Source organism: Callithrix jacchus, chromosome 19 (genome assembly GCF_049354715.1).
Source record: "Callithrix jacchus isolate 240 chromosome 19, calJac240_pri, whole genome shotgun sequence".
Taxonomy (NCBI): domain Eukaryota; kingdom Metazoa; phylum Chordata; class Mammalia; order Primates; family Cebidae; genus Callithrix; species Callithrix jacchus.
In genome coordinates, this window is record NC_133520.1 from 47607657 (window position 1) to 47635280 (window position 27624).

At 38.8% G+C, this 27624-nt stretch overlaps 1 protein-coding gene and 1 non-coding gene across 24 annotated transcripts in view; both read right to left on the reverse strand.

Moving 5' to 3' along the window:
* RYR2 (ryanodine receptor 2) overlaps positions 1 to 27624 on the reverse strand; it is a 781807-nt gene that overhangs the window by 14507 nt on the left and 739676 nt on the right. For 20 of the 23 annotated variants that reach the window (XM_035280524.3, XM_035280523.3, XM_054248004.2 and 17 more), the window contains 9 exons: positions 27375 to 27522; positions 25404 to 25490; positions 24598 to 24816; positions 23091 to 23221; positions 21775 to 21817; positions 20129 to 20262; positions 12728 to 12788; positions 8447 to 8593; positions 5919 to 6053 (listed from right to left, as the gene is read on the reverse strand). In XM_035280524.3, coding sequence (XP_035136415.2) covers positions 5919 to 6053; positions 8447 to 8593; positions 12728 to 12788; positions 20129 to 20262; positions 21775 to 21817; positions 23091 to 23221; positions 24598 to 24816; positions 25404 to 25490; positions 27375 to 27522 — 1105 coding nt within the window. Of the gene's footprint in view, positions 1 to 1254; positions 2682 to 5918; positions 6054 to 8446; positions 8594 to 12727; positions 12789 to 20128; positions 20263 to 21774; positions 21818 to 23090; positions 23222 to 24597; positions 24817 to 25403; positions 25491 to 27374; positions 27523 to 27624 lie in introns of those variants that run through there. The other 3 variants (XM_078357278.1, XM_078357277.1, XM_078357276.1) reach the window with 1 other exon arrangement.
* Positions 18504 to 18667, reverse strand: LOC118149634 (U1 spliceosomal RNA). The gene has a single exon (XR_004737196.1). It is a non-coding gene; the product is annotated as a U1 spliceosomal RNA (small nuclear RNA).

Here is a 27624-nt window from a genome sequence, read left to right on the forward strand (position 1 = left end):
AAGACATAGACTCAACCCCAGTCAAATTCAAGATAGTAAGTCTAGTGTTATGTGTAGAGATAGAAAAACCTGCAACAGAGCTGGTCATAACTACTCTCACTCACGAAGACAGAAATCCCTGAAACTGAACAAAATCTAGGCCCTAGTTAAGTCCATAATTCAAAATATCAACAGGCCGTATTTCCTCACTGGCATGTAAATTTCCCTGTCTTCTGTATTCATGCCCCACGAAACTGGGCAAAATCAACCAGGTGAAGGCAGTTGTGTTTCTAAGCAAAACTAACAAAAGTAATGGAAATGCCTATTGAGAGTGAGGTTCAGAATGCAGTCATCTAAGGATACTGTGATTACAACCTGAACGGGGTCCGCTATGACGACTGCATAATAATAGGAGAGACCAGGGTGTTGCCAGGGTCTTGCTACGGTATAAAAGGGGGAGCTCAAGTCACGTGTTGTTCTTACTACCTGACATAGGTCACTGAACTTCACTGTCTGAAATCATTCTGATTTTCAATTCATTTTTAGCAATTCTCTGAGCATCCTACCCTTTAGGAATAAATGACCTAAGTAAACTTTCTGCCCTGAGGCTGGGAGATAGTGAGATTTATAAATTTTGTCAGGTGTTGGTCCTACAAGTGAATTTCCTGGAAGTCACTATAGGCAGTGTACCTGCTGTTGGGACCTTCTGCACCTCCCTTGTCCCTTGTAGCCTTTCCTGGCCTCCCAATCCCCTCCTCCTTCAGGGTCACAGGGTAGAGAGGCTCTGATCATGGTTGATATTAAAGGCAGCACATGGGAGAAGAGATGAAGGATCTTTGACCATCCTCAGCCCTAGGTCTGGAATGAATGAATAGGTGTGGGAGGAGGAGATAAGTTGCATGTCAGTGACTAATGGAGTGTTGTCAATAGTAATGGGTCAGTCTTACTGCACTACATCCAGTTTTCTTACAGTTGCTGTAAGTTAAAAAAAGAAAAGCATTATAAATTTTTCTCTGTGGTGCGAGAAAAGCGGCAAAAGGAAGGATAGGAGATGGTTTTAAGAAGCGGGCAGGTGGGCCAAATCAGGGGGGTGACAGAAAGGCCATCGGGGAAGAAGCTCCAGGCAAGGTGTGTGAATTATTTGTCCAGCAATTAATCAGAGAAGAGTACCGAAGGGAAGGATTGCATCTCAGTCATGCCAACTTATGAGGACAAATGGATCGGAAATATTAGGCACTTGATCTGTGTCCACATCAGTATCTTCCACTCTAGTATGATGTGACATTAAAAAGTTATTTTTATTTCCCTGTCTAGTAGCCATGTAAAGAAACTTCTCCATTGCAATATTTGAGTAGTGATGGTGAATTCACTATTTTTTGTATAGTATGTTACATATTCTGTATACAATAGGAATAGTGATCCACAAGGTTTCCCGAAACTTCTGGAATTTCTGGGGCATTCTTTTTCCTTGGAAGCTCTTAGAAAAAAGAATGAGCTTTGCAGAAATTCTAGAAAGGTGCTTACCATGCAGGTTCCATGAGGACAGGGACTGTACTTACTCAAGCCTGATCCTTAACAAATGCCTGGTATAAAAATATCACTAAAATTAATAACATAAGCATTAATGAAATTACTGTCTGTGAGTTAGTATAACATAGAGTAATGGTTGAAGAGTGTAACCTCATCCTGTGTGAATTACAACAAGTTACTCAACCTCTTGATAGCTCAGTTTCCTCATCTGTAAAATGGGAATGATACCATGCCGAGTCTGTCCTGCAGACTCTGGCTGAGCGACGGATGAATGGAGTATGCAGACACAGGAGCTTTTGCCTGTGAGCGCGGCTAGGGGACCACAAGGCTTAGCACAGCTGACAAGATAGTACAGCCCCAATAAGCCAGAGGCCCTCACATTTATTTAGTAGAGATTTAATGACAAAGGCCTAGAGCGAACATCATTTGTGGGTAATTAACACTATGGATGCCCCAAGTAGGGGGCACTTCTGCACACAGGTGATCCAAGGTTTGTTTCCAGAGAAATAGGTAAACTTATCTAGACAAATTCCTTTGCGCTCCCTCCTCACCTGCCCTTTGCCATTAGCTCAAGGTAAGAGAATTAGGCCGCCTTCAGCCATAACCCTTTCCTGAAGCGTTTGCAAAATCTTCTAGCCTTCCAGGAAGATTTCCATCTTCCCTATAATTTTTCCCACCACCTTGACCAATCTCCACAATAGCAGTGCCAACCTACAGCAAAAAGTTATCAGGAGACTAATGAGTTAGTATTTGTAAAGCTCTTGAGACAATACCTGGCACAATCTCATTTATATCCACGTGCTATGTAAGCACTGGATAAATAAATAATCTATGTTACAAGACTGTGCATTTGTAACTGGGATGGCATTTTCTCCCAGTGAAGGAATTAACTCTGGATGAATAGCCATGAACATCAGAGTCCTTTCAGCTCTGACACTCTGTGTCTTCCAAATAGGTCACTAGCACATGGAAGTCACAAAGTCCTATGTGAAACATCTCAGAACGGCAGGAATGACAGGAAATGTTGAAAGTTATAAATGATTTTCATATGAACAATATGATTTGCTCTGCTGCCAACTATGTATGGACTGATGAGTTGAAAGCTTTTTCTCCGCTGCATTCTCCATCAAAAGCATCCCTTTTGTTCCAAGCTTTCGAAAATTAATCTTGACCTATGAAAAGTGAATATTAATTTTTATGTTAACAAGCTATTAGGTATCCCCAATTTAAAAATAACCTGCAATTCATTTGAGAGTTCTTTATTCTCAAGTTTTTTTTTTTTTTTTAATTAAAAAAGGAAGTCGGGAAGAGAACAAAAATGCCTAATATTGAAAAGCTAAAGAATGACAATCTTGTCTGAAGATCTCTCAATTAGTAAATAAAAGAATATTTGTTTAAAGGAGAAGAAGGACTGGCAACTCTATATTAATGATCATTTATGGTAAAATTTTAAACACAGAAAAATGTCTTGACACAGATAAGAAACTCGGGCTATAAATAAAGGGTTCAAGAAGAGGCGGTGGATCAAAGTGTAACATGGGGTTTCAGCAGAGCTCTGCTGAGCCTCTGTCCTTTAATTCCCGCATGTCACTACCTGTATGTCCTGCTCTTTCCTCCCTGCTAGGAGACCGTCCCTGTATGTAGTTATACTAATCTGGAGAAGAACAGAAGGCAGATTATCTTTTTATTTATTTATTTTTTGAGACGGAGTCTTGCCCTGTCACCCGGGCAGTGCAGTGGCATGATCTCAGCTCAACACAACCTCAACCATGTTCAAGCAATTCTCCTGCCTCAGTCTCCCAAGCAGCTGAGATTACAGGCAACTGCTACTATTCCCAGCTAATTTTTGTATTTTCAGTAGAGATGGAGTTTCATCATGTTGGTCAGGCTGATCTCGAACTCCTGATCTTGTAATCCGCTTGCCTCAAGCTCCCAAAGTGCTGGGATTACAGGCCAGCAGATTATCTTTTATAACATGGTGGGGAGAAAACTGTTTTAGGCTTTTAAAAATAAAAAAAAAATGATAAAAAGAAATTATCAATAATTCAGACAGGGCTAAAGTCTATAAAATGAAAAGCATACAATTTTCTTTCTTCTGTGATCTGTGGTCCTACCCCTGGAGGAAGCCTTGTTCAGTGTCCATGAATAAATCTCTCCAGAAAAATGTTATGCGTATTCTAGCCTATCAAAAATGTGAATTATTGTGTGTGTGTGTGTGTGTGTGTGTGTGTGTACACACATATATGTATATATAATATCACACAATTTGGATCCTATCATAATACTGATCAGGATCTTGTTTTTTTTTTTAAGCTAACCATAATTAAAATGTAATTTGTATGTCTCTCCTCAATTATGTAATTTGTATGTCTCTCCATATCTGTATATATGAATTTCTCTCATTTTGAACAGATGCATATTTGTTATGGATTTATTATAATTGATTTAATCAGGACACTACTGACGATCATTTAGATAATTTCTAGCTTGTGAGGGCAGCTAATGTCCTTGAACATTTAGAGGCTTTAAGCCTCTGAATTAATTACTCTGGTAAATTACTAGCAGTGGAATTAATTGTCAAAGGATATATATACTTAAAAATTGGACAAATCACAAAACTTCTCTAAAATGGTTGTCAGTTCAAATTCCTAACCAGAGTCACCAAAGTGCTGATATTCCCATCAGTTCACCAACTACGAGTTTTAACAAACGTGAATACTTTGCAAAGTATTCACAAGGGAAAACAAGGGAAAAAGTTGTTTTTCCACTGTTTTAATCTGCATTTCTTTCTTTTCTTTTTTTCGGATGGAGTCTTGCTCTGTCACCCAGGCTGGAGTGCAGTGGTGCGATCTTGGCTCACTGCAGCTCCACCTCCCAGGTTCAAACAATTCTCTGATTCAGCCTCCCAAGCAGTTAGGATTACCAGCAGCACACCTAGCTAATTTTTTTGTATTTTTGTAGAGACGGAGGTTTCACCATCTTGGCCAGGCTGGTCTTGAACTGGTGACCTCGTGATCCACCCGTCTCAGCCTCCCAAAGTGCTGGCCGTAATTTGCATTTCTTTCACTTTAACGGAGGCTATGCATCTTTTCAAATTGACAAGCCCACTAAGTTAATTTTCCTGTGAATTGTCTGGTCATGTGATTTGCTTGTTTTCCTGTTGGCTTGCTTCTCCATATTGACATGATAAGGACTTGGTAGATTCAGGAGACTGGCCCTTTCTTATGGTGTTAACTATATTTTTCCCAGTTTATCATTTGTCTTTAGGACTTTGTTTATAGTTATTCTTTTTTCAAACAATGTTTATGCTTTCATGGATCCTGGGTTTTATGTCATAGTCAGACACTTCTCCGTGTAAAAATGAGTATTACTACATTTAAGGCATCAAATTCTGTCTTGTTATTGTTCCTTCTTATTTCATTGAAATATGCTCAATTCAGAATTTATTTTTAATGAAAAAGCAAGGTTTGTATTCATTTTTATTTTCCCCCAAACTGCTTGTCCATGGTACCAATGCCATGTCTTAAGTTACTTTTAATTTCATTACTTCAAAAGCCACCTGCATCATCTTTTAATTTCCATGAGTATTTGCATCTCTTTCTGAACAATTCTGTCCCACTGCTTTGTCCTTCTTTAGTATAAAACTATCTTAATTATTAGTCTTTGTAACACTGGTCAATGTCTCTCATCGCTCTTTTGGGCTATTTTTTTCTAGAGTAATTCATGTATCACTATGTCAGCTTCTATCCCTACATCCCCAACACTAATTATGTAGGTATTTTGGTAAGCAGCTTATTGAATGAGAAGCTCTTTCCAGCTAGTGATACGTATTTTGTCTCATGCTACCCTTCCTGATCTAAGATCTCATGTATGAGAACTTCCCATTTGTCAATGTTACAGTCACGGCACTATGAAAGCTTTAACAGCTGCTGCTTCTTGAAAACCAAGACCAAAAAAGACATTTAAGCCAAGATACTCAATATAAAAGAAAAAACTAGTAGTTCCATGAAGAGAGATATTTTTGAAATTTAGTAATTTCAGTTAAAGTCATTAAGGTGAACAAAAATCTAAGGCTTCCAAATGTTCTCTGGGAAATAATTTTACCTGCTGTCTCGGGCTATGCGATGACATTACAACAGGCTAAAGCGATGACATTACTCCTTTGAGTTCTAACTACATTACTCAACAATTCAATTAATTAGGCTGTGCAGCACGTATGGAAAAGTGACAGAAAAGGTGCTTGACGTTCTGCTGAAAATGAAAACTGCCGACTCTTTAAAGAGCTATGCAGCTTCCTATTGTTTAGACTATTTTCTGTTGTGCGCTGTTAGAGAACAAATACACAATTTCTTAAATTGCAGAAGCAGGAGGATTTTTCATTCAGAAGAGATCAAAGATTATGAACTTACTGTTAGCATATCGTCACATTTCATATCCGGCGTATCACCGTCCTCACTTTTATTGTAGAATTTTCGGAAGAAATTGAACGCCACCACAGTATATAGGTACACAACAACAGCTAATAAGCCAACAGTTAACACGAGCTGGAAAGCAACGTGACATGGAACAGTCATTAGAAATAGAGGACATACGATTGACATATATGACATCTACGTGGGTGGGGAGTGCGCTAGTGAGAACACAGCTGTGTTTACTAGAAGCTAATGAGATCCGTAACTTATTTCCCGCCCCCGGTGCAGACATTCATTTTCATATTCTCTTTATCAAGTTATCAGACTATTTTATGCAAAATTTGACTACTTAATCAGCTACTGCAGAGTATAGATAATAAGTGCTTTCTTCGTTTTACAAGAAACGTTTACAAGACCTATTTTCTTTCTTTCTATATATATATATTTTTTTGAGACGGAGTCTCGCTGTGTCACCCAGGTGGGAGTGCAGTGGCATGATCTTGACTCAATGCAACCTCCGCCTCCCGGGTTCACACGATTCTGTGAGGACTATTTTCTATAAATAATTTACTTTCTTAATAAAACATACTTTGTTTTTGATATGACTGTAAATTATTTTTTTATTTTCAATCATATCCTAAAACTGAATAGAAATTTGTATTGCTCCTGAAATCTGGGGACACATAACCAGTAATAATGTATACGATAAATATTTTTTTTAAAACTGAGAAATCTTGCTTTGTAAATAATGACCAAAGTGAAAAACGCCACAGCTAATGACCAACACTATTTTTCTCAATCTATAATTAAAGTCTCCGTTTGAAAGGTCTTTCAGCTCTAGGTAATCTGTTTTTAATTCCAAATTATACTTTAATTTTTTGACAGATATATGTATATGATAGAATTGTATAGTACTTTTGATAGAATGAATGTGGCTTTTCACCAAGTTGGTGAAAATGTATTTCTGGTTACATCACAGAAATGCTACCATGCTAACATGCGTTGTCTTTATGTGTTCTTTCTCTGATTACAAAACATCAGTATGGTCTTAACTATAAGCCTATGCTGATTAAGTCTTTACCAAGTCACTTTATAATTATCTGGAGAAAATATGTTCTCTTGACAGAGGGTTTAATTCATTGCTATAAATGAAGTACAAAGCCACTGTAAATTTCTGTGTGTTTTACCTGTTAGGACTATAAAGCTCTACATATTTCTGCAAATGAAAATTTGAGGCCAGGCAGGATGGCTCACACCTGTAATCCCAGCACTTTGGGAGGCCAAGGCAGGCGAATCACCTGAGGTCAGGAGTTTGAGACCAGCCTGGCCAACACCGTGAAACACTGTCTCTACTAAAAATAGAAAAATTAGCTGGGTGTGGCGTCAGGCGCCTATAATCCTTGCTACGTGGGAGGCTGAGGCAGGAGAATCACTTGAACCCAGGAGGTGGAGGTTGCTGTGACCCGAGATTGCACCACTGCACTCCAGCCTGGGTGACAGAGCAAGACTCCGTCTTAAAATGAAAACAAAAACAACAGCAAAAAATTTGACACCTCAAAAAGAAATAAACCCCACAAATTCAGAAACTGAAAGCAGTGCCAGACCTCTTATGGAGACACACACATAGATTTGGCATCTCTAGTTCTTGACATATACTGGGAACTCAAACACAACTTACTGACTGACTGATGAATAAATGGACTTTTGTCACTGGCCCCATGACTTGCTGTGCACATCACAGTCATACTCAGAATCTAAAGTGACATATATAAGAATCGTGCTGATATTTAGAAAACTGATAGAAATAATGTGGACTTAACTGTGGACCCAGTTCAAGGCTTTTAGAGAGGCAGTTACTTTAAAACGTAAGGATTCTGTTAATCCAAAAAACGAACATGGAATGTGTTACCACCCAGTGGACACTTGAAAAATAGCAAATGAATTAATAAATGCATCCTTCTGTGATACGTTTCAGGATAACGGAAAGTTTTAACATTACAAATGGGTTCCATTAGAACATAAGTGCATTTTCTGGACCTAGACCAGTTTTCTTCCAAGTCAGCATGACCTTCTCAAATATGAAACATCATCCTTTTTGCTCAAGTTAAAAGTAAAGAGTACATGAACATCCAGCTTAAAAATATTACATTAAAATGCAGCATCTCATATTTTACAATGAAGGATCCTGTAACATATTTTAGTTCCCCATAATAGCAAATGGAGCAAACACTGTACTAGGAACAAAATAATAACTAAGTTCCTGAGTGTTTAATATGTGCCAGGGGTTGTGTTAAGGCATGTACATTTGTTTTTATTTCGTTTTCACAAAAATCTGGTAAGGTATGTACTTTTATTATTTTCTATTAATTTAACCAAAGTCAAGCCAAGACTTGAGGATAGCTCTAGGAGACCCTCCCTTCAAAGAAATCTTTCAAACTGGACATCGTCATTTGAGGGAGGATTTTATGTTTGTTTGATGTGTTGCTTTTTTATTTTCTGCAAGGGGAAGAAAGATAAGCTGTTACCTGTTTGCCATTGTGAGTTACTGAGGACAAGATGGTTCTTAATGTCTTGAATCCCATAGCAATGTCGAGAAGGTGAGCGGCAAAAAAAAAGTTGTTGTAGTGACCAAGAATGGACATCGTCATATACCAGGCCAGGTAGAGGAAGGACTGTTAAGACAAAAGGGGGAAAACGTGTCAGAAACAGCAGGCGCGACTATTGCTATATGTTAATGAGCCAGGAACAGAAAGTTAAACTCTGCATGTTCTTACTCACACGTGGAAGCTTAAACACTTAAACTCACGGAAGTAAAAAGTAGGAGAGAGGACACTAGAGACTGGGAGAACAAGGAGCGGGAGGAATAGGGCTACAAGGTGATAGGTAGATGGGAAAAATAAGTCCTAGGGTTCTATACCACTGTAGGATGACTGCAGATCACAATAATATATAGCTTCAAATAGCTAGGAGGAGGATATTAAAAGTTCCCAACATAAGGAAATGATAAATGTTAAGATAATGCACATGCTAATTACCCTGATGTGATTACTTTCTCTCTGTGTGTGTGTGTGTGTGTGTGTGTGTATATATTTTTTTTTTGAGATGGGGTCTTGCTCTATTGCCCAGGCTGGAGTGCAGTGGTGCAATCTTGGCTCACTGCAACCTCTGCCTCCCACGTTCAAGCAATTCTCGGCCCCAGCCTCCCGTGTAGCTGGGACTACAGGCACATGCCACCATGCCCTGCTCTTTTTTTTTTTTTTTTTTTGTATTTTTAGTAGAGATGGGGTTTCACCATCCTGGCCAGGCTAGTCTTGAACTCCTGACCTTGTGATCCACCCTTCTCAGTCCTCCAAAGTACTGGGATTACAGGTGTGAGCCACTGCACCCGGCCTAATTTTTTTTTTTTAATGGATGAGGGGTTATCTATGTTGCTTGGGCTAGCCTTGAACTCCTAGCCTCCCCTCCACATGCGCCAGGACAACCTGCCTGAGCCACTGCAGCCCCCACTTTATATTTATCAAAACATCACAAGGTACCCCATGAATATGTACAATTATTTGTCAATTACAAAAAATTAGAAAGCAACTCTGATTTCACTCTATTACAATTACTCCAGTTACTTCATCTTCGTACACTGTCCATTTTTATGATTCTAGTTAGCTGTATCAGTTTGTTCTTTGTGCATTTTATTTATACCTAGTTTGTTCTGAAATGGTCAGTGTCATTCTCCTTGAAAACACTGTTTTAAAGTGTTTTAGGAACTGTAATTGTTCTTATTTATCCTCCGATGGAGAAACATTTATTGACTTCTTACTTGGCGGCGGCAGGCTTTCTCAACCCAGCGCTACTGATACTTTGGATCAGATGATCCTTTATTATGGGTGCTGTTCTGTGCACGGTAGGATGGCAAGCAGCATCAACTAGATGCCAGTAGCACTGACCCCACCTCTCCCCCGAGTATGACAACCAAAAATGTCTCCAGATGTTCATTGCCAAAGGTCACTTAGGAGATAAAACTGTTCCCCAGTACAGAAGAACCCTTGCTCTACAGCCAGCAAAGAACAATTTTCCCTCCCTCCTTTTCTTTCCTTTTGATTTATTCACTCACTAAATCAGTGTTTACGGAGACCTACTAGTTATGAGATTACATGAAGCGTTTTATTAACCAAGCATCTCACTTTACATGAGTCACATTAAGTCTAGTTGAAACCCAATTATGTGGTGTCACTGAAAGCTATAGTACAACTGGGACTGTTGTAGAAGTCTCCTGGATTATAATTAATGTGATTATTCACATAGGCTGGAAAATGAATGTACCTTTTGGGGAGGACCGTAAGTGGAACAAAAACACAGTGGCTGCTGTTCCTTGTGGGACTCCAGTCTCTGCGGCATACGGCCCATTTTGCTAGTGGAGTCAGAAACTGCCCATTTGGGGAAGGGGTAGACACCCTCATTTTGACTGTAATATGTCTTAATCTTTCACAGAGAACAGAAAGAGGAAGCTAAGCTAGTAAAGGGATTTCAAGGACCACGTAGAACTGAAGCTAGAGGTCAAGTGGCAGAAAAGAAAATAGCATTTTTTAAAAAGCACACTGAGATAAGAGTATGCAGTTTGCTTGGGAAGGAAAATTTGGCTTGAGTGGTGGGTTCCTCTTTTGCAAGATCAAGCCGGGAAAGTATGGCAGTGCTGCAGAGGCTCGAGGGCGAGCCAAAGGACATCTGTGTATCCCAAAGGAACTTGAGTGCCACTGCAGTACTGTAAGAAGGATCATGGTTTGTGAAAATGACATTTTAGGAAAATTTCTGGAGTACCTACGAAGTGCTGGTCAGTGTTCAATATATTTGCACACATGGTCTTTTTTTATTTTAGCAAGATCTCTGATGAATAGGCATGTTTAACCCCAATTTATATATGAGGAAGTGAGCTTGCTCCGGTTAAACTATTGTCCAAAATCACTGTAAGTGGTGCAGCCATTAAATTAGAAGACTACTGGACAAGCCTCAGGGTGAGGTCACCAGAGCAAAAAAAAAAAAAAAAAACAGCTAAACTGGTAAGGATGGAAGGAAGAATGAATTAGAGGACACATACAGGACCAAGATTCAGCAAATAATCAGATACATGCATTGGAGGGAGAAAGAAGAGGAGGAGTCCATGTGAATAATTTAGAAGAGGAGGAGGAGTCCATATGAAAAATTTAGAATAATTTGTTCTTCTTAGGTAGTAAAAACAAAAATAGTAACAGAGAAAACTGTAGACTGAAGACTAGATTTGGTGGGGAGGAGCAGAGGAGAAGGAAGATGACTTGATCAGATGAAGGAAGATACCTCCGTCTGAATGTCCCAAGAAGTTTGCCTTGGGACATTCAGATGAAGGTATCCAATGAGGATTAAGAAATGCAAAGACTAAGGAAAAGGCAACTTCATGGGCAGAAGATGAGGAAGAACCTAAGTGACAAGCTGGGCCAAAGGTGCATGTGTAGATTCTACACATATGCCACACAGTTAAATCTGAATCAGAGATAAAGAATAAATGATTTTTAGTTTAGTTTTAATGTCCCATGAAGTAATTTGGAACATACTTAGGCCAAATACTATTTTCTGGTTATCTAAAATTTAAATTTAGGAATTCTGAATTTCACCAGATGAAACAGTAAGTTCAACAAGTGTGTTGAGCATGTCTGTGTTTCAGAGAGACACAGTAATGTTGAAGAATGGATACATGTTGAGAGATGATTGGCCAAACAGAAGCCAAAAAATTGCAGGTAGATAAAAGCCCACTAAGGTAGCAGAAAGCTGTCTGAAGAAAGACTCTGTCCTGGATCTATCCATGCCCAAATTAACTAGAGGACAAAAAAACGACATAGCAAGATAAATATTATGGATAAGCCGCATCTGGGCTGAAGTGGCTGTGCAGATATTGCGGCATGGAAGATTGAGCTTAGCAGGCAGAACTTAAGATGGACTGGCCACTTGAATGGAAAACGCCAACTGGAGCCAAAGTTGAGGTTGCCCTCTTGTTCTTCAGGGGATTTGCTTCCATTTGGATGAGAAATTAGTTGTATGATAGTGATTAATCGTTTATGGTTCTAAAAGATTCTTGCACAACATGATTTTGAACTCTTAGAGAATACTCCTAAGATACCCAGAGTTCTGTGCCCATGGCTGGATGAGGGAAGGGGTAAGGATATAGGCAGGAGAATTTGGGGCTGCCATAGGCTTCTAAATAGGAGAATAGAACTAATGTTAACTATAAAAGTCAGTGCTAAAATTAAAGAGGGAAATCTTGAGACACCTTGTGGCTTTTAGTAATAGGTAATTTTTTTCCATTTATATTTGGATACATATTAGGGACCCATATTTAGTTTTCAAAGGCTCTTTGGTAAAATAATTAATAAAAAAGGAAAAAAAAGAACTCCATAATTTAATGTACTTAATTTGGGGGAAACCTAAATTTAGCACAATTAATGTTCCTTTAGAATTATTTAGGGGTTTCTTTTTAATACCTACAAGACTGAGGTATGATGCCATTGCCAATTAAGACCTGAATGAACGTACTCGCAAACCTGCATCTCAGTTTTTCTCTGGTGTAAATATATTTTCATTTTAATCTCTCAGCTATTGAAAGAAATGGAATGAAAGATGGGCTGGTTAATCATATCTTCTATGGTTCTCTCTCCAGATCTGGTCTGTATAAAGTGAATTGGTATTTGAAAAATTTTCTAAATAACCATCCTTCCATCTGCAGAACTGCCGCAGACTTATCTAATCACAGTGCATTTTCTTTTGTGGTAATGAAGTAGGCTTACGTTGTCAGTGAAAACAACTCCCAGCTTCCACATCTGATACTTCACATCAATAGAGTTCAGTCTGTAATAACAACAAAAAAAAGTATAGTTATGCACATTAACCAAAGACTCATAGGCTTGCGAGAGCCTGATGGCATTCGCATTCAGTGGGACAAGAATTGGAAACCTCGGGAAACTAGTTCTATCCCAGATGCCGAGGGAGAAGCTGAGAGCCAAGTCTGACACTAAATCCTTGAGTTTCATGATGTGTTTTTAGAGGATCTTGGAAAACAAAACACCATCACTTTGTCTTACGTTATTTTAGTCCTTTCTTTTTCCTACATTCAGTATTAGCTAAGCTGATTTTATATATAACATTTTCTCTTTTTTTGAGATGGAGTTGCACTCTGCCACCCAGGTTAGAATGCAGTGGTGCTATCTTGGTTCACTGCAACCCCTGCCTCCTGAGTTCAAGTGATTCTCGTGCCTCAGCCTCCCGTGTAGCTGGATTACAGGCATGCACACCCCTCCTGGCTAATTTTTGTATGTTTTTGTAGACATGGGGTTTCATCATGTTGGCCAGGCTGGTCTTGAACTCCTGACCTCAGCTGTCCACTTTGGCCTCCTGAAGTCCTGAGATTACAGGTGTGAACCACTGCGCCAAGCTGTATATATATGATGTTTATTCCTTGAAATGATACTAAATTGGCCAACATGTGTACACATCAAACGTTTCTTCACTTTCATATACACTTGCAATTGCATTCCAACAGAATAACTTTTTTTGATTCAACTAAAAGCTAGTGTAACTATACACATTTATTTTACAACTACCTTATTTTATAAATGAAAGGGCTTTTAAATTTTGTTTTTACTTGCTTTCATTTCCAGAAAATTCACCTTCTCTGTTTCCTTTTCCTTCCAGGCAGGAATGTAGCCCTTCCTTGGTTCTCATAGCATTTTGTAGACAACTCTTCTTATTACTATTTTACTGTTTCTCACTTTGTCTTACAGTTGTAGGTGCTAGTATATGTATATACGTGGATACACGCCTCTCTTACTAGTCTGTGAACTCCCCAGCACCATGCACAATATCTCACACACTGATTGTCTAAGTACATAAATGCTGAATGAATAAATCCTAAAGCAAATATCTGTGATCTTTGCAGATTACACATTTATTAAAATATACATGTTGATTTTCATTTTTCCATAACTTGTCACTGAATTATGGGCTAGAAATTAAAACTGTCAGCCTTTCAATATTCCAACTCTAAGTAATTGATATAAAATAATACAATGTAACATGATGGCAATATTATTTTTATTTTTCTTTTTTTAAATTTTGTTTATTGCTCTTTAGGGTCTCGGGTACATGTGCAACACATGCAGGATTGTCGCATGGGTACATACATGGCAATGTGGTTTACTGCCTCCATCCCTCTGTCACCTATATCTGGCATTTCTCCCCATGTTATCCCTCCCCAGTCTCCCTACCCCTCACTGTCCCTCCCCTAGTCCCCCACAACAGACTCCAGTGTGTGATGCTCCCCTCCCTGTGTTCACGTGTTCTCATTGTTCAACACCTGCCTATGAGTGAGAACATGTGGTGTTTTTCTGTTCTTGTGTCAGTTTGCTGAGAATGATGGTTTCCAGATTCATCCATGTCCCTACAAAGGACACGAACTCATCATTTTTTATGGTTGCATAGTATTCCATGGTGTATATGTGTCACATTTTCCTTGTCCAGTCTATAATCGATGGGCATTTGGGTTGGTTCCAGGTCTTTGCTATTGTAAACAGTGCTGCAATGAACATACGTGTGCATGTGTCTTTATAACAGAATGATTTATAATCCTTTGGATATAGACCCAGTAATGGGATTGCTGGGTCAAATGGAATTTCTATTTCTAGGTCCTTGAGGAATCGCCACACTATCTTCCACAATGGTTGAACTAATTTATACTCCCACCAGCAGTGTAAAAGTGTTCCTGTTTCTCCACATCCTCTCCAGCATCTGTTGTCTCCAGATTTTTAATGATCGCCATTCTAACTGGGATGAGATGGTATCTCAATGTGGTTTTGATTTGCATTTCTGTAATGACCAGTGATGATGAGCATTTTTTCATATGTTTTGGCCTCATAAATGTCTTCTTTTGAAAAATGTCTATTCATGTCCTTCACCCACTTTTGAATGGGTTTATTTGTTTTTCTTGTATATCTGTTTTAGTTGTTTGTAGATTCTGGATATTAGCCCTTTGTCAGATGGGCAGATTGCAAAAATTTTTTCCCATTCTGTTGATTGCCGTTTGACTCTGATGATTGTTTCTTTTGCTGTACAGAGCTCTGGAGTTTAATTAGATCCCATTTGTCTATTTTGGCCTTTGTTGCCAATGCTTTTGGTGTTTTAGTCATGAAGTCCTTGCCTATGCCTATGTCCTGAATGGTTTTGCCTAGGTTTTCTTTTAGGGTTTTTATGGTTTAAGGCCTTATGTTTAAGTCTTTAATCCATCTGGAGTTAATTTCAGTGTAAGGTGTCAGGAAGGGGTCCAGTTTCTGCTTTCTGTACATGGCTAGCCAGTTTTCCCAAAACCATTTATTAAACAGGGAATCCTTTCCCCATTGCTTTTGTCAGGTTTGTCAAAGATCAGATGGTTGCAGATGTGTGGTGTTGCCTATAAGGCCTCTGTTCTGGTCCATTGGCCTGTATCTCTGTTTTGGTACTGGTACCATGCTGTTTTGATTACTGTAGCCTTGTAGTATAGTTTGAAGTCAGGTAGTGTGATGCCTCCTGCTGTGTTCTTTTTGCTTAGAATTGTCTTGGCTATGCAGGCTCTCTTTTGGTTCCATATGAATTTTAAGGTGTTTTTTTCCAGTTCTGTGAAGAGGCTTAAAGGTAGCTTGATGGGGATAGCGTTGAATCTACAAATTACTGTGGGCAGTATGACCATTTTCACAATATTGATTCTTCCTAACCACAAACATGGAATTTTTCTCCATCTGTTTGTGTCCTCCCTTATTTCCTTGAGCAGTGGTTTGTAGTTCTCCCTGAAGAGGTCCCTTACATCCTTGGTTAGTTGTATTCCTAGGTATTTTATTCCCTTTGCAGCAATTGTGAATGGCAGTTCATTCTTGATTTGGCTCTCTTTAAGTCTGTTATTGGTGTATAGGAATGCTTGTGATTTTTGCACATTGATTTTATATCCTGAGACTTTGCTGAAGTTGCTTATCAGTTTCAGGAGTTTTTGGGCTGAGGCGATGGGGTCTTCTAGGTATACTATCAGGTCATCTGCAAATAGAGACAATTTGGCTTCCTCCTTTCCTATTTGAATACCCTTTATTTCTTTTTCTTGCCTGATTGCTCTGGCTAGAACTTCCAGTACTATATTGAATAGGAGTGGTGAAAGAGGGCATCCTTGTCTAGTGCCACATTTCAAAGGGAATTCTTCCAGTTTTTGCCCGTTCAGTATGATATTGTCTATGGGTTTGCCATAAATAGCTTTTATTATTTTGAGATACATTCCATCGATATCTATTTTATGGAGAGTTTTTGGCATAAAGCGCTGTTGAATTTTGTCAAAGGCCTTCTCTGCATCTATTGAGATAATCGTGGTTTCTGTCTTTGGTTCTGTTTATGTGGTGAATTACATTTACAGACTTGTGTATGAGGAACCAGCCTTGCATCCCCAGGATGAAGCCTACTTGATCGTGATGGATAAGCTTTTTGATGTGCTGTTGTAATCAGCTGCCAGTATTTTATTGAAGATTTTTGCATCTATGTTCATCATGGATATTGGCCTAAAGTTTTCTTTATTTGTTGATTCTCTGCCGAGTTTTGGTATCAGGATGATGTTGGTTTCATAAAATGATTTGGGAAGGATTCCGTCTTTTTGGATTGTTTGGAATAGTTTCAGAAGGAGTGGTTCTGGTAGAATTTGGCTGTGAACCCATCTGGACCTGGGCTTTTTTTGGTTGATAGGCTATTAATTGCTGCCTCAACTTCTGCCCTTGTTATTGGTCTATTCAGGGTTTCAACTTCTTCCTGGTTTAGGCATGGGAGGGTGCAAGTGTCCAGGAATTTATCCATTTCTTCCAGGTTTACTGGTTTGTGTGCATAGAGTTGTTTGTAGTAATCTCTGATGGTGGTTTGTATCGCTGTGGAATCTGTGGTGATATCCCCTTTGTTGTTTTTTATGGAATCTATTAGATTTTTTTTTTTTTAATTAATCTGGCTAGCAGTCTATTTTGTTGATCTTTTCAAAAAACCAGCTCCTGGATTTATTGATTTTTTTTTTGAAGCATTTTTTGTGTCTCTATCTCCTTCAGTTCTGCTCTGATCTTAGTTATTTCTTGTCTTCTGATAGCTTTTGAGTTTTTTTGATCTTCCTCCTCTAGCTCTTTCAATTGTGATGATAAGGTGTCAATTTTAGATCTTTTCTTGCTTCTCATCTATTGCTATAAATTTACTTCTAGACACTGCTTTAAATGTGTCCCAGAGATTCTGGTATGTTGTGTCTTCATTCTTGTTGGTTTTGAAAAACATCTTTATTTCTCCCTTCATTTCATTTTTTTATCCAGTCAACATTCAAGAGCCAGTTATTCAGTTTCCATGAAGTTGTGCAGTTCTGAGCTAGTTCTTAATCATGAGTTCTAATTTGATTGCACTGTGATCTGAGAGACTGTTTATGATTTCAGTTCTTCTGCATTTGCTGAGGAGTGATTTATTTCCAATTATGTGGTCAATTTTAGAGTAGGTGTGATGTGGTGCTAAGAACATATATTCTGTGGATTTGGGGTGGAGAGTTCTGTAAATACCTATTAGGTTTGCTTGTTCCAGGTCTGAGTTCAAGTCCTAGATAGCCTTGTTAATTTTCTGTCTTGTTGATCTGTCTAATATTGACAGTGGAGTGTTAAAGTCTCCCACTATTATTATGTGGGAGTCTAAATCTCTTTGTAGGTTGTTAAGTTCTTGCTTTATATATCTGGTGCTTCTATATTGGGTGCGTATATATTATTTAGGATCATTAGCTCTTCTTGTTGCATTGATCCTTTTACCATTATATAATGCCCTTCTTTGTCTATTTTGATCTTTGTTGGTTTAAAGTCTATTATTTTATCAGAGACTCGGATTGCAACTCTTGCTTTTTTTTTTGCTCTCCATTTGATTGGTAAATCTTCCTCCATCCCTTTATTTTGAGCCTTTGTATATCTTGCATGCAAGATGGGTTTCCTACAGCACATTGATGGGTTTTGACTTTTTCTCCAGTTTGCCAGCCTGTGTCTTTTAATTGGGGCATTCAGCCCATTTACATTTAAGATTAATATTGTTATGTGTGAATCTGATCCTGCCATTTTGATGCTGGCTGGTTGTTTTGCCGGTTACTTGACACAGTTTCTTCATTTTGTCGATGCTTTTTACCATTTGGTATGTTTTTGGAGTAGCTGGTACTGGTTGTTCCTTTCCACATTTAGTGCTTCTTTCAGGAGCTCTTGTACGGCAGGCCTGGTGGTGAGGATAAAATGAAGACGAACGCAGCCCTTCTGACTGTTTGCAGCTATTGCACCCCCTGGAATGGAGCTGGTCACTTATTTCAATGTGCACCTACTAAGCCTGATGTGTTTGATAAATAAATACATACATCATCCTTGTATCTCATTCGTATAGAAATCAGATAATCTTTTAAAACTTGACCTTTCTAAGTGCTTTAGTAAAGAGCTTTAAAGAGACATTATATGAAAATCTTTTTGCTAGTTGTACATTATTTACCAGAACTTTATTCTTCTAATTAATTAAGACCCCGGGAAAGTGTGAACGCAGTCCCCCACTACCACAAATTATGCGGTCAAGTTTCCCACATTTGGGGAAATCACAGGGGTCAGCACATCCGGAGTGCAATGGATAAGTCTCGCCCTGGGAAAACCACCTTCATGATCATGGTATCTCCCCCACCAGGTAAGTATTATTCTAATTTTATTCTCCGTATGTAAAGGGGTTAAATGCTGTATGAACTTCTTGGCACTTTGCTAGGGGTCAAACTTAACATTTACTATGTATAATGGTAGAAAAGGTTGCCAATTTAAAACTATTTCTTCGTACTAGAATAACAGTCTAAACTTTCCTTCTGTTTCTTCAGACTTTTTTCCTAGAGTCCCAAATATGACCACAAAAAATGCATAACTCAGTAAAACTATTTAATTCTATGAATCCTAAGACGTTTGTGAGATGTTGAGTCTCACTCACACCCTAGGTCTTGTTTCGTGTGATATTTTAACATAAGGGACATAGGTCCTAAGGATTGCCCATCTGTGTTTCGTTTTACATACAGTGACCCAAACTTTAAATATACACTTGTTTTCCTAGAGTACTCAAGTAATACTTTGTACCTTAATTCACATTAGCTTATCTAAGTTCTTTTCAATAATAAATTCAAAAACAAGTTCACCTTCAAAGACCCAAGTAGCTCTAACAAACACATTTTCTAACGCATATGACCAATGAGATAGCATTTAAAAGATAGTTTGGCTGGGCTAACAGATTAGGTGAGAAAATAATACTGCTTTACAGAACCATAAATATGTTTTCAAAGTAAACATCCCTACTCATGTTAAGAGAAAGTATTTCTTTCAAATTCATTGAGTGACCGCAACAAGAAATTATATTTTTAAAAGCATGTTTTACTTCTATTCCACATATTCAGTTGGTCATATCTGCTAAATGGATGAATGTATATATTTGTACACTCGTGTGTGTGTGTGACATTTAAACTCAGGCGAATTCAACTCAACTTTATCTGCAGATAAAGAAACTGTATCTTAGAAAACGTCCGGTGATGTGCCTAAGGTTGCTACACTTTGGAAGCATCTGGGCCATGCCCGACTCCCCAGCCAATGATTTTCTGCATAGTTAAAACATTCCACGAAAGCAGTATATAAAGAGTGCTTCATTTTCAAATAAACTTTACAAGTAATAGTATGACGGTATATTATTTCTGTCACACTAAGCCTTCGCTATTCAAAAAAATACAATAACTATAATAAAGTAATATGAGTTCCTCTGAACACTTTAAATAAAAGGGCTACATAGTTCCCTTTTCTAAAACATATGAAAATTAACAATTTTTCAGTCATATATTAAGTATTTGCATATGTTTTACTTAGATTTAAGGGCTAAAGACAGAAAAAGCAAATTAAGAACATGAATAGTCTTTCTTTTCTCTTGTAAATATTAGAAGGCACCTTCAAAATTAATAGAAACAAATCCAGTCATTCCATAGTTCCAAATACCTAGAAGTATAAAAGTAGACTTTTATACTTTTTTCCTCATCTATCTATTCTTTGGACATTGAAGGAAATTGATGCACAAGTTAGAATATATTAACGTTTTCCCCGAAGTCTGCAGCACAGAGCAGAAGTGACACTTACACAGCCGAAAAGGAGCTGTCCTTCTTTGGCTTCTTCTTTTCTCTGGCATCACTGAAGTCCAGAGCTGCCTTGTCCATGCCGAGTAATTCACTGATTCTGTCTCGGCCGTAGAACTCTCCATACTTATCCATAACCTTGGGGTATGAGAAAAAGCATTTTGTTGGCTTCAACCATTAAGTAACATCAACTATATGTGTGTCTAATTATTTTCGAGACGGAGTCTCGCTTTGTTGCCCCGGCTGGAGTGCAATGGTGCGATCTTGGCTCACTGCAACCTCTGCCTCCTGAGTTCAAGCAATTCTCTGCCTCAGCCTTCCAAGTACCTGGGATTACAGGTACCCACCACCATGCTCAGCTATATTTTTTGGTATTTTTAGTAGAGACAGGGTTTCACTATATAGGCAAGGCTAGTCTTGAACTCCTGACCTTGTGATCCACCGCCTTGGCCTCCCAGAGTACTAGGATTACAGGTGTCAGCCACTGCACCCAGCAACATCTAATTATTATTTTTATACTTACTGTATATTTTCCCTAACAATCACTTAAAATCGAATTTGTGGCTCATCTTCTGTGATCACACTGCTTAAGGTCTAAAATTCACAGCATTTTAAATGATACCTATAAGAGGAACAAGATGTCTCTTCCTTCAAGAGAGGGAGATATGCTTTTATTTCAGCTCATCTTCTTTCTTGGTATAAGAAATAGAGGGAAATAGAATGACAATGACCTTTGCCAAATACTTATTGCCAGAAATTATGCTTCTTTTCATGTGACTGTCACAACATGTAGGTTTCATGTTATTCATATTCTATTGTGCAGATAAAGAAACTGTATCTTAGAAGACTTCGTGTAATGTGCCTAAGTTTGCTAAACTTAGCAAGAAATGGGTTCAGGAAGCATCCGGGCCGTGCCGGACTCCCCACCCAATGATCTTCTACATAGACCTCTGCATGCCAATAGGGGGCACGTCACAGGGTGGCATCCTTCCATGGTCTTGATTTCAACCCTTCAACTCTCTGGCCGCAATGTCCATCTTTCCACCCTACTCCCCTGAGTATCCTGACACCAGGATTCTTCAGTAACAGCAGGACTGGCAACCTTGTCACCATCCTCATTTTAATTATCATCTAGTATAGATTCCATGTCCATCATCATTAGACTAATTCTTAACAATCCCCCTCAGCTTCCTTGCTTATTTCTCTTCTGTTCCATTTGCCTGGCTTTGCCCATTTGTTGTATTTTTAAAGCAGAGCTTGGATGTGGCTTACAGCTTCCTTTTGAGCTCAGCATGTCCAACTCTGGGATACAGCTCCTCTCAGCTTCTGGTTCATATACCTCCTGAGTCTCACATAGCAGTGAAAATGCAGGTTGGGCATGGTGGTTCACGCCTGTAATCCTAGCAGTTTAGGAGGCTGAGGTGGGTGGATCATTTGACGTCAGACAGGAACCCAGGCAATGGAGGTTGCAGTGAGTCGACATGGCACCCCTGCCCTCAAGCCTGGGCCACAGACTAAGACTGCATCTCAAAAAAGATATTAATAGGCAGGTAAATTATACCTCAGTATCTTATTCTACATCTGAATCACATCAAATTAAAATCTGGACTGTGCTTTAAGAAAAATATAGAGGATTCCAAGTAGAATTACCTTTCTTTTAACAAATTTGTCCCAGTAGTTGTTGGGAAATGACCTAAAATATAGAAAAGCATAAAAGTAAACAGTAGTATTTTTTAATGATAAATAATAACATATCATTTGGGATATATGGCATACTTAATATATAGACATATACCCTGCCATCTCTGTAAACTTACAATGAATTTGATTAACAGCACATAAATTCCTGCATCATAGGCATTTGAATATTAACATGTAAATATATATAAAAGCTTATAAGCTGATACTTTAACGGAGAAGAATATGAGCATATTTATTAGGTAGTATTGTTATGCTTATTTGTTTATAACATATCAGTACATAGATCTGTCAATTGCCTTTAAAAATTGAAGTATGTAGAAACCTGTCATTGTTTTTCCTATGAAGAAAAAAATCTCCTTCCCATCAGTTATCCTCAAGGAAACTGATCACAGCACCGAAGCACAGCTCCAGCACCATCACTAACACATAGTCACCTAAAGGGACGGATTTGCTTAGACTTAGTATTAACGTGTAGAATTGCTAAACAGAACATTTAGCATTTAGAATAAACATGTATCACATATAAATGATTTCTATTTGACAACTCAGAACCTATTAGCAAATAACTTTTTCATAATAACTAATAAGCAAAACTAATCACAATTTAAAAAATATTTCACTCGATTCGTACATATAAACAACTACAAATATTGCACTACTCATTGTTTTGACAGTGAAAAAGTATACTTTTGTGATGGATTTACACTCAGAACAGCAGCTAGTTGTGATCTCACAAGGCTCAATCATTGTTGGATGGAAAAAGCATTTGTTTTTCTCTTACATTTTACACTATGTCCTAACGTTTAGTGAGTTTTACGCTAGGCTACTTGATGGTGCTGAAAGTTGATCACTCAGGTGTATGGAATGTCTAAAATTCAATATTTTTTCTTTAATGCTACAACTCTTTCCTTAATGAATAGTTTTTGCTTGCTCTGCTTTTGGATGACATAACCCTGCACTGTAGGTTATGCTCTTCCTGCTACACACATCCCTGAACACTGAGTAATGGATGTGATGTTCCATCAGTGCTGTGGAGATGAACTCTAAGCCATTTTTGATCAAGGAATTCAGAACTCAGAGGGCAAAAATTGAGGACATCTGTTAGGAGGCTGACGGCGCTTAGTCTTTAGATTTTTCTTGGCTGAATATGTAACTTATCATTCACCTCTGCTAAACTTTTGACAAATCTGCAGAAACTCCAACCAAATATTTTCATGTCCTGAAATTTCTGAGAACAGAAATGTCTCATATAATTCTTTACTCACTGTGTGTTGATTACGAGTCTGTCCCACTGGCCTTTAATATCATCTTCTGAAGGCTGTTCTGTAATATAAAGCCCATCAAATTCCAATTTCCGTGCTACTTCCTTTTCTCGCTTAAAAATAACCAATGGAACCTACACATGAAAAACAAATATGTTAAAATTACTTGAGATTTACTGGCATCTCTTGTGGCCACTATCTTTACAAAACAGCTTTTAGATAGAAGGATTTCCTGTGGACTTCCAGGAAGGTAAAAACTGAATGAAAATTAATCAGCTATATTCAAGCAGGAAGAAGCACCTAGAAGGTTTTGGAAAAACAGAAGCTAGAATAGATACGACATATATGCATATGTTTTTAAACACAAAGGGGCCTATAAATACATTAATAAAATCATTTTTTAATTTCAAAGACAAAAGATTATGCAAAATCATTTTCTTTTTACACATATCATCTCAACATGAATGAAATAAAATTTAACAATTGTAGCAATGTTCCCAGATGCATGCTACTAAAATGCAGATTTGAGAAACCTCTTTAATAATTTCATGCTCAGCATCGCCACGTGCTGTTTTGAGATAAATTTTAATGTCAACATCAGCAAAAATCTTTATCAGTTTGTCAAAATATCTCCAGAACATATTGATTCTCTTTTCATATGGACAGACTTTACAAGACACAGATAGTCTGGAAATAGCCAAGAATATGCACTCCCGTAAAGCAACAGAATACTGAGCCTTGGTTTTTCAACATCTTCTAGAAGATTTACAACCAGAGGCCGAGGACAGTGAAAGTGAAATAAAAGCATTACAGTGACAAAGCATCTTTCTAGGAAGAGATAAAGAGGTTTGCACAGGTAACGGACAGCCCTGAGCACTCGGAGAGATTATCTTGGATTCTATTCACCAAATTTTATTGTTCCCTTGGCAGGCCTCTAGGGATAAAGCTGCATTATTTTCTGGGTGAAGTGTGACAAATCATGAGGCATTTCTGCCAAGAATAGCAATAGATACTTACCTAACAATAGAACAATCAAAATGACTCCTAGAAGTAATACAATGTATATCTATAAGTCTTAATATGCTGCATTACCGTGAGACATAGTAAAGTAATTCACTTCTGTAGGGCCAAGTTACAGGCCAAATTGTCTACTTAATGTGCATAATTTTCAATGCATGAAAGAAAGCTACATTAAGCCAGACCACGGCCATATCCCCTTCCCACAGCAGACTAGTCAATGTAGATGTATAAAGGCCACCTCCAATGCCCCAGGCCAGGACGGCCGTGAGTGGGCATCCCAGCTTCAGAGACTGCACCTGCTGTGTCTACACAGTAGCCCACTTTCCCCTCTGTCCAGTCCTGCTTCCTCCATTTGCCCCATGGGTGTTGATTCAGGGAGCATTCCCTCATAAACTTTGTACACATTTCCAGCTCAGAACCTGCTTCCCCAGAAGTCCAGCCTGCAACACACACACATACACACAGGTACCTTAATGCCTTACTATCTTACTTTCAAGCAGTAGTATCCAATGATGCAGAAGAAAGAAATGACAGTGTGGAGAATAGCTAAGATACGCAACGTGGGCTCCATGTAGCCGCTGCTCTCCTCCAGTACATAGTGAACTGCGATGATTCTATGAGAGCTGCTGTCCAGGCTAGTCACTTTGGCATTTTCACTTGAACTTCGAGTGGGGAGCTCCTTTCCTTCAACCACAGAAGAAGTGGAGACCTGATTCAAACCATTTAAAGTAGAGTCAGTTTGCTGCATCTAAGATATTATTGCAAACAAAAGACAAAGGAAATGTAGCCCTTTTAGCAAATAGCTGGATGTGAAGTCACTGCATAATGAACTAATGGCAAAGGCTAAAAAAGATAGCTTTTCAGCAACCAAAGGCAAGTAATGAACATACTTTACAAATTCATTCTTATTCAGCCAAAAGCGATGAGGATTCCAGTGCATGCAAGACAAAATTAGACGGCTAAGCTCTATTCTCAGTTACAAAAGAATATAACACAGGTATGCCACACCCAGACATAGTCACAAGTAAGATATTCAGCTAAATTAGACTGGGAATACTGTGGGCAAGCCCTCTGCCAAATCAGATGCCCTTCAGTTGAGGCACTTCTCAGTTCTCAGGAACGAATCGTTCCTTCTTTCCTAGAGCACAGTGATAGTGGTGCCTGGGCATCAGTATTTCATAATAGGTTTAGACGTGTTAACTACTAGTAGTAGATATGCTCATTGTGAAATGTTTACATTCATTTATGTCTATTTGTACTTTTATAGCAGTTATTCAAACTGGAAGATGTACGTACCTTATAAAAGAGCAAGATGAAATTGATAGCGAATGCAACAAATAAGGCTAACATTCTCATGTTGTAAAAGTTGCGAGCAAAATAGTTCTGAGGGTAAAAAAAAAAAAAAATTATGAAAAGGTCACTGAATCAAGAGACTTGAACTCTGCAGACAATGGAAATAAAGCATTCATTTACCGCAAACAATTGATCGCAAGCCTACCATGTTTCAAGTACTGTTCTCGGTGCTGCAGACCTAACGGTGAGGGAGAACATTTCTGCCACCACGGAGGAAATAAAGAATAAAAAAGCATGCCCACAAATAAAAGTATAATTTCAGAGAATGCTAAATGCTATGAAGAAAACTACATCAGGTTAGGAGCTTAGGGAATAGGGGCGCTGTTTTAGATGGTGCTGGTCTGGGAAGGTTTATCTCAGGAGGTGAGCTTTGGACAGAGAGGCCTGAATGCAGGGAGGGAGCAAGTCATGCAAACATTCGGGGAAATCGTGTGTCAAAGAGAGGAACAACAAGGGTAAAGGCCCTGAGTTAGCAGTGATGTTGGTGTGTTTGAGAAACAGAAACACAGCGAGAAGAGGAGAGACTGGTGTGTGGAAGGTGACTGGGGGATGTGATCAGACAGGTGAGCAGGGGACAGGGTTTTTTAGGCTTCTGATAAAAGGTTGCCTTGTTTTGACAGTGTGGTGGTTCCTTTTAGGACCTCTGAGTCCTCACTATCTGGATCTGAAGCCTGCCTCCCTCCCTTTCCTAGTGTGGAATATGGACAAATACTAAGTCATCTTTCCTATAGCATGACTCCGCTTATCTACATGCAAAGTGGGGATAACAACAGACCTTAACTCTTAAGTGTGCTTTGAGGATTTAATGAGTTAATATGGGAAAAATGAATTCTTATTATAATTATTATATCTATCATCTAAATCAATGTATTCTAGTATAATGTTTTATTCTAGGTTGGATGGGAAGCTGTTGGATGATTTGAGGAGGGCTTGATGCAGTCGGATTATGAGTTGGAAGGACTACTCCAGCTGCTATGTGGAAAACTGATAGCAGTGAAACAAGAGTGAAAGCAAGAGGACCAGTTAGAAAGTTATTAGGAGACCTCAGGCAGAGGTGCAGCCGAAGGAGGCAGAATGGACTTAATGGTACCTGTGGAGATGGCAGGAACTGGCAGACTCGATGTGTTTGGAACAACTGGGGAGAATTGTCATTGGGTTGTATTTAAGGTGGGAAAGAGAGGGTTCAAAGATAGTAACTTCTGAAGTTGGAAGCCCAGGCAACTAAGTGAACAGCTGGTACAGTTTACTGGGCTGGGTAAAAATAAAGCCTAGAGAAGTGGGTTTAAAGTAATAGGTTATGGCGAACATTAAGTATTTGTTTTAATATTAAGTGGGAGATGTCTATATAACATACGTGGCTATGTCAGGGGATCTCCCATCATAAGACTACAACAAAATCTAACACTTCAGAATGGTATCCCCCTCTGTGCACACACCCCTTCTCTGTTCGTGACATTTCCCCACACAGGACCCCATCTTTCCTGCCAATGCTCACTAGAACAAGGCTGTCCACCATACGCAGACTGGGTCATTTTCATCGGTTCTCCCTGGAAGGTGGATCTGAGAACCAATGGGAATCCCCATGTGTGCATACCCCATCTCTGTTTGTGTCATTTCTCCACACAGGACCCTTATTGGCAGTAAGGACGCTGGGAGCACTGTCCTGGTAAGAACCAAACAAAAGGGTTTCAGGGAGTGTGAACATAAGTAGACGTTATGGGTTTGACAGTAGGGAGCGGTGGGCCACAGACATTCACTCTAAAGGACACATACACTACGATCAGCAAATAGAACATGCGCTGGACTAACCTGGCTCCCTAATTGCCACTCAAGGAAAGGTCAGCAAATATTTACTGAGCCTAAAGTATTACGGTACTCCACTATATCAGTAACCAATATTCTAAAACATCTTACTAGAAGTTTCTGTTGATACGCTATGATTTTCTTCCAGAATGCTGACTCTGGCACTTCCGGTTCTCCGTATCTGTGAGTGTGAAGCTGCCTCAACTTCTGCTTCCCCTTGTCTTCTTTGACCTTCTCTTCTTTCTCTCCATCTTCTCCCCTATGAAAACAAATGAACAAAACATAAGCTTTCCAGAAACTAAACAGGTGTTGTGGAAAAATACCCAAAGGAACAAATACTGTAGACCATCGCATCACTTTT